The following is a 7463-nucleotide window of genomic DNA, read 5'->3' on the forward strand; positions in this document are numbered from 1 at the left end:
CTGCTTGGGGAGAAACCTGTCAGTGAGTGCAAGCCAGTTGTGGTGAGCTTTCTAACAGTGAAGGGATGTCGGACGCAGCTGCTGCTTTGATATCCACCGTAGACGAGACAATGTGTTGATTTTGTCGATCTGGTTGACAAAGGACATCTTTTGATCAAACAGAACACCAAGGTGTGTGTTTGCGCGAGGGTATGTTTGATACCCCTCCGAATGACACTTTGAGTAGAGTTGGCACGGATTTAAGGGAGAATATAACCTGAGCGGACTTCCGTGGATTGATTTTTAGATTGAATCCCGCCAGCTACGATTCAAGATCCTTAATTAGGAATTGATCCTGTTGCTGAGGGTTGTCGCCAGTGTTAATTTGCGTCAGCAGTTTGACATCATCAGCATAGCATAAGAGACCGTTCATGGAGACAATGGGCACGATGATAGACGTAAACAGTCCAGCAGATAGGACACCGCCCAGCGGTACTCCAGCAGTAATATCACAGGATAAGGTGTGTTGTTCCCAATGGAGAACAAGTATTCTGCGACTGAGCAGAGATTCCAAAAAGAGCACAGCAAATCACCTCGAATATGAAATTTCTACTTAAGTAGAAGGAGCAAGGCCGGGATCAACACAGCATCAAAGGCTACTGTTATGTCGAGATATATGGTTGCCAGCTCAGCTCTTTGTTCGAATGCTGAGAGGATGCGTTCTGTGGTGGCTGCCAGTTAGTGATTGAGGATTTTCCTGGGATGGCGTTGTGGATTTCAGGTGGTTTCGTCTTGAGGATTTGATGAGTAACCGTCGGTAGCAGAGCCTTATCGAGAGTTTTTTTTTAGCAAATAGGAATGCAACGAAGATGGGTCTAAACTGGCTGACGTGTTTGGAAAATAATTGGTTTCTAGGGATGGGGTACACTCCGTATTTATTCCACTTGGTGTTGGAAAATAATGTTCAGTGATGTATTTGTTGTAGATCGAGAGAAGAGGATCTATGATGAATGTGCTCAAGCATTTGACCATAGATTGCGGAATTCCATCCTCCCCAACAGTGGCTGTTATGGGAAGGGAATTGATGGCACCTATGAGCTCCTGTTTCGTTATCTCGATAGTCCCCAGGACATCTGAAGGGTTTTCATAGCGTGGCATGTTGCGCGGTAGACTATTCCACTACGTAAGAGAGGGGCGATGGGAATTTTTTTACATTCGAGAGCAGAGGACGTAAGTTCCTACCAGGGAGTTGCACGCATTTCATGCGTAGGATCTTAGAAATCTGATCCGATGTGCCGGATAGTAAGGAATATAGGCAGTTGGTGTACTGTCACGGGAGGACGATGGCCTCAGATGTGTCGCAAGTTGTCGTGCTTGTAGGAAGCACTTGTCTAATAAATGGGTTGGGTACCCACAATTCACTAGGTGAGCTTTTATTCTGGAAATCTCGGTGCGCTTGGCTTCCTCCGAGCTGGAATGTCTCCAAGCTCGAGATAATAGAGCGCGCGCAGTGTTTAGATGTCAAGGGGCATTGGCCGATCTCTAGTTTCGATAATTCTCGACAACAGTAATTACCGATAAATCTCGGTAATTTTACAATTTTATGAAATTCCGTCCACTAGAGTTCAATTCTTACGTGTGGACAGACAGACGGACAAACGGACGGACATCGTGAAAGCGACAGGCGCTTTACGCTCATATACAAAATCGCCGAAAAAGAGAAAAACAAAAAGAAAACAGGGGAGGTAAGAGAAGAAAGAAAATGTTCCCTCTGACATTACAGTGGTTTTGTCACATTCATTCGTTTCTATAGGCCGTCGTTCCTTGTCTCTGATTGGAGGAATTTCTTAAGTCATCTGTCAAGGCTGTTGTTAGGCGATGACGGGTGGAGAAGTAAGAACTAGTATTCCAGGATTTTCAGGGCGCACAATATAAAAATCTGTGCTTGTACACACTTAGGTAAACACAATACAAGCTGGCGTAACATGGAATAAGTGTTTGATGCGTCTAAAATTACAAAAAAGACAAGAAAATGCGTTCTTGCAATTGCGTACTTTCAAATGCTAAAAAGAATTGCTCCAGCATATTAATCCTACCGAACAGAGAGGAACCTGAATAGGTCTCGCCCATAAATAAAGGAGTCAGCACAAAAAAAAGAAAAAGAACTTGATCCACACGCAGGAACAGACACAACTTGTCATAACCGCGGAGTGTGGAAATGGTAGATTTTAGTGAATATTAAACTGAGGAGTGTTAACAGCATCTTGCACAGCGCGGAGACAAAGATTTTTTCTACCAATGAAGGCCTTGCCGATGAAGTCTTCGGCAGGGGAAACCCCCCCCCCCGTGTTTGGTGAGATTTTCCCTAATAATAACAGGGTCTTTTAAGAGAAAAATAATTTCGTTTTCAGTCAACATTGCTGATTTATTCGCTGCTTATGACCAACCTCGCCGGAAGTATAAAGATTAAATTATACAAACTGAAATAATACAAATTGCGATAACAAAAGAAGTTTCCTTGAGTCCGGTTTTCTGTGAGATTCAGTAGGCACCACGAAGGCATAAACCATCCAGTACAAAATGTACAAAAACTCCTATTTATTTATGACTTTCCCGTTGAACATTTCCTGTACAATTTCAGAACTGTATATTTTCAATTGTGTATTTGTATAATCATCGTTTTTTTTTAAGGAAACACCCCCTAAAAAGCCACCCCCTAAAAGGCTTATATGTTCTCCCTCTCTTTTTGCTGTTATCTCCGAAAAAAGTGTAACAAAAAAACAAATAAATTATTATTATTATTATTATTTATAACATAAAGAACATTAATTTGTTAAGTACAACTTACTTTTTTTATTTTAAATTGGTTTGTTGACTTTTAACATACGTGGCTGGTCGTGTTAAAAGTAATTAATACCGAATTAATTATTGACATGTGACAAAATGTCTTAAATTTTATTCAGGGTTGTTCCTTTTATATTAAACACAATTTATTAAATATTATTTTACACGCAGAAATATCCTCGAGATTCTCATTACTTCATTTCCGGACCTATTCACTTTAGTAAATATTATTCATTTTAATAAATCGTGGAGTATTGAAACCTGCCTAAATTCTACTTTCCAGTAATATATATCACTCCACATTTATTCCCAAGAAGAAAAAACATACACACGCAGCTTTCTTTGCATTAACAACGCACGCTTAATAATTCACGCAGCCACCATTACAAATCCCTCACTCATCTCTGCATGGACTCCAAAAGGTCTTCTGTGTTCCCACGGTCGCAGCATCGAATATCCTTTTCCAGAAGGTCCCAAACGATCTCAATTGAGATGAGATGGGATGAGTTCGGCGGCCACTGGAGGTTGGGAGAATTTTCTTTTTCTTCTTCTTCCTTCCTTCCCAGTTAATATTAGGCCTAGTGGCCTGTTAATGGGCTTTTTTCTGTCCATCGCCGAGTTACTCAGTCACAGGCGTAGATACCAAGGTTTTTTACAGCAAGAATGTGGGGTTTTTCGTCCAGCGAAACAGACAAATCGATCATTGAACACACGCAATTAACAGACATAAGACACCCAGCACGGCATGTGAATTTAAAACATCCGGGTGGCCTAAATGTAATAGTCCACACACAGTCCTAATATAAAAGTTTTTCTGATAATAGTTTTAACACAGACGGTTTGCAGTTTCTGAAATATTACCAGTGGAGAAGATGCTTGACGCATATTGTCTGGTGTCTTGATATAATCTAAGTAAACACTGCTTTGAACACGATATGTTACTGTTTTTTTAGGCTCAAACTCCATCATTACGCCTGTTGTTCATGGCCCTCCAGATGGTTCGGTGTTAGGGTCACTCATCTGGAACTTTGTACAGGATGAGTAGCTCGTTAGAACTGTTCATAATAGCTTTAAACTGGTATACTCCGATGACCTCACACTGCTTGTAAAAAGGATTCTCTTTCTTCAATTGAATCTGTTGCATACGGTATTATGACTGATTTACCTCAATGGTGTACCATGAAGTTGTCTGTAGCATCAACCAACAGTGCAATGATGATGCTAAAGGAGTCGCTTGATGCTTCCCAGCTTCCGATGTTTAAACTTTCAAATAAGTCATTGTCTTTGGTGGCCTTTCATAAATTTCTCGGTATGATCTGATAGAGTAACTACACACTAAGTTCAATTAATTTTATTTTGAATTTTCCGAAAGTCGCTTTGGGTACTCGGTACAGGATATTTCGGGTCCGTACCGAGTCACGTTTAGTTATCGCCCACCTCCTCGTGGTGTAACCGGCACGGGGAATCTCTCCGGTGGTCGTCTTCCTGATGGCAAATAACCATGCCCAAATATAACATTCTTCGGATTTTACAAAGTTTTGAATTCATCACCGTGTACCGAGATGGAGTTCATCTGATGTTCCTGAGACAGCGCACAAAAGATGGAATAAATGAAATATTGCCAGCATTCCACCGTTACCCACGACAATCATCCAATTTTCGAAATCTGTCAGAGTCGATTCGATCAAATAGTTCGTATGGACGGCATACAATCACCGTGCAGGGTCACATTTACCAGTTGTGTCCGCCATACGTGAATCACCCGCAGATGAGGAACATCCGATTGCTAAAACACTCGGGTGGCCATAACGTTTTGTCTGGACAGTGGAAATTTTTGAAAACTGATATTATTAAACTTAATTATGCAAAAGAAGAATACACTTGAACTAGTGGGTACGGTAACTAAATTAATTTTAATTCGGTAAAAAGAAGCTTTCGGGGTAGCGCACCCCATCCTCAGCTAAGTACAACATGCACACAGAAATGTAAACATAACATGAAATGTTAGGAATGAATTAAACTCAATAAGCAGTGCGTGCTCAGACTGCTGGGAGAGCGTGCACATGAACGTGAGAGTGTTCAATCACTCACTCTGTCAGATCAGTTGTTTGTTGTTGGTACACGGGGCGTATGTGGGATGACTGCCAGCATTTGTTGTGGTTTAACAGTACGTACTCTAAAACTGGGTGTAGTCTTGTACCTCTATTGCGATGTAAAACTTTGTGACAGCTAGATATGTTTTGGAACTGTAACCATAGTCGGTGATTGTCGTGTCGAGATTGGTCGATAACCTCACTGTCGAGGCTGGATCGAGGTCAAGTTGAGTTGACCAGAAATGCTTTGGGATTGCACAGTCGCCTAGGCGGACGGATCCACCAAGTTCCACTAGGCGGTCCTGGAGTCGTCTCGAGCTTTCCCCCACATAAGATCTCCCAGAATCGTGGCAAGTGATCTGGTATACAATACAGCTGCGTAACAGAGGGGGATGGATGTTTTTACTCTCGAGACCAGAGATAGCAAACTTCTACCAGGAAGTTGTAAGCACTTCACGCGGTACTCGCGTAAGATCCTAGAAATCTGGTCTGAGGCGCACGAGGAATATGGTATATAAGCTGTAAATACCGTGTCGCTCTCATGAGGGAAGAAGAGCCTCCTGCGAGTTGGAAGTTCTTGTGCTTGTCCAACACACGGGGGTGGGTAGTCACAGTTGGTGAGGTCAGCTTTTATCATAGAAACCTCGGTGCGCCTGGCTTGTTTAGAGCTGCAATGACTCCAAGCTCGAGAGAGTAGAGCGCGTGAGCGCTCTACTCTCTGACCTGTAGTCTCTGACCTCCACTCTCTGACCTCTACTCTCTGACATGCGCTGACCTGTAGTTCGTGAATTGCTTGCAGCACATCGGTTTCCGGTATACCGGGGTTTCCAGACGAGGGCCCACCCGTCTCACTAAGATATCCAGGAAAGAAGGGTCTTTTTCGCTTCCAATTCTAAAGTGAACTTGAGGAAGGGGGACAGGGAGTTGAGGTATTCTAATAGACGTGTATCCGAACCACGTGGGATGATGGTGAAATTTTCAACTACATACCTGCGCCACGTGGTGATTGTAGCCGTGGGTTCAGAAATATCCGTTCCTTTAATTCCTCATTGCGATGTTGTAGCTGACACGGGCGCTCATAGCCGTTGTTCCGTGTGTTTGATTGCAATGAGAGTCGCAAATATGACGACATTGCGCGATAAACACAGGTTAAACGTGGCACAGATATCTTCTGTAGATGTTTTATGTGACAAGCTGGGGTCATTCTCTAAAAGCTGTCTGGCACATTCGACGGCCTATTGGACTGAAATGGAGCTAGATAGGGATACGACATCAAAGGTTGTCATGATCTTGTCTTCAGGAACTGTACGGTATTTGACAATGCGAAGGAACTCCTCACTGTTGGAGATGGTGTGGACCGTATTTCCCACCAGTGGTGTTAGGAGATGGGCGACGTGTTGTGATAGCTCGTAGGTGGGTGACTTGAACAGGAGACAATGGCCTGAGAGGGACGCCTTGTTTATGCCCCTTTGCTAACCCATAAAACTGAGGGAGCTGCAGCCCGTAGCACGTAACTGCCAACGTGCAGACCTGGAAATCTTCTCCGATTTGAACCAATCGTAAACCAACTTGTTCAATTTTTCCCCTAGTCGTGTCGTCCCAAGACCCTGATGAGGGTGTCCTGTACAGCTTCGTAGACATTAGGATCGAGCAGAGCATTGTTCAGAAACTTCGAACGATCCAATACAACCATGTGGAGTCCCTTGTCAACTGGAAGGACGACAATGTTGTTGTCTTTCCTGATGTAGTTAAGGGCAGCGTGTTGGCCTCGATTGAGGTTGGGGTTAGCAGGCCGCACATGTTGAAGAAAAGAAGCTGTCCTGAAGCGGATGTCATTGGCAGTCTCTTCAGGGAAGTGGGCTAAGGATACCTCCACCCCCATGGCAATTTGTGTGCTGGGCGATCTTGACGGGAGAATGGGAAACTTCATACCGGAGGTGACAAGATCGATCTGCTCAGTGGACAATTGTTTGCAACTAAGATTTAGGACAAAATTAGCGTTGTCTCCAGGATGGATATGCGTTCTTGAAGAGTGAGCCTCCCTGACTAGACTAGGCAATTTCCGTTGCCGGCGAGAGCGGTTAGTGTCACATGCATGGTTAGCGAGGCAATAAAGGGTGCGAATCAGGTTTGAAAATGCTAACGGAGAGATCAAACCTCTTAGTTCCTGCATGAGTCTGGATTTATGTTATTTCTTTGTAGTTCGCGCTGGGTACCAACAACAACACCTGACCTGACATAGCAAGAAAATTGAACAGTCTCTCGTTCATGTGTGCGCTCTCCCAGCAATAAGCAGTGTTCCACTGCTTATTCAGTTTATTCCACTTCTAAAGTTTTATGTTCTGTTTTTATGTACAAGTAGTTCTCAACTTTACAAGTTAATTCGTTACTAGCGCGCGCGCGTAAAGCGCGATTTTTTTCCCCCAAAGACATAAGGTAAAATTGGGGGTTACGTTCTGAACAATGAAATTAGTTAGCTAATTAGTTTATATTTAAAAATTGATTGATTAATCGGAAGAAATAACAACGTAGTCTGTAAAATTAAAC

The 7463-nt window shown here is 43.1% G+C and overlaps 1 protein-coding gene across 1 annotated transcript; it reads right to left on the bottom strand.

Annotated features, from left to right (window-relative positions):
• Window positions 1-6501: 6501 nt before the first annotated feature.
• Window positions 6502-7089, bottom strand: LOC150080157 (uncharacterized). Its single transcript, XM_090380631.1, has one exon. It carries the CDS (start codon window positions 7087-7089, stop codon window positions 6502-6504), a length of 588 nt encoding a protein of 195 aa, XP_090236757.1.
• Between the last annotated feature and the right edge of the window lie 374 nt (window positions 7090-7463).

Source organism: Mastigoproctus giganteus, chromosome 9, assembly GCF_048544385.1.
Source record: "Mastigoproctus giganteus isolate SK-2022 chromosome 9, ASM4854438v1, whole genome shotgun sequence".
In the NCBI taxonomy this organism is placed as follows: domain Eukaryota; kingdom Metazoa; phylum Arthropoda; class Arachnida; order Uropygi; family Thelyphonidae; genus Mastigoproctus; species Mastigoproctus giganteus.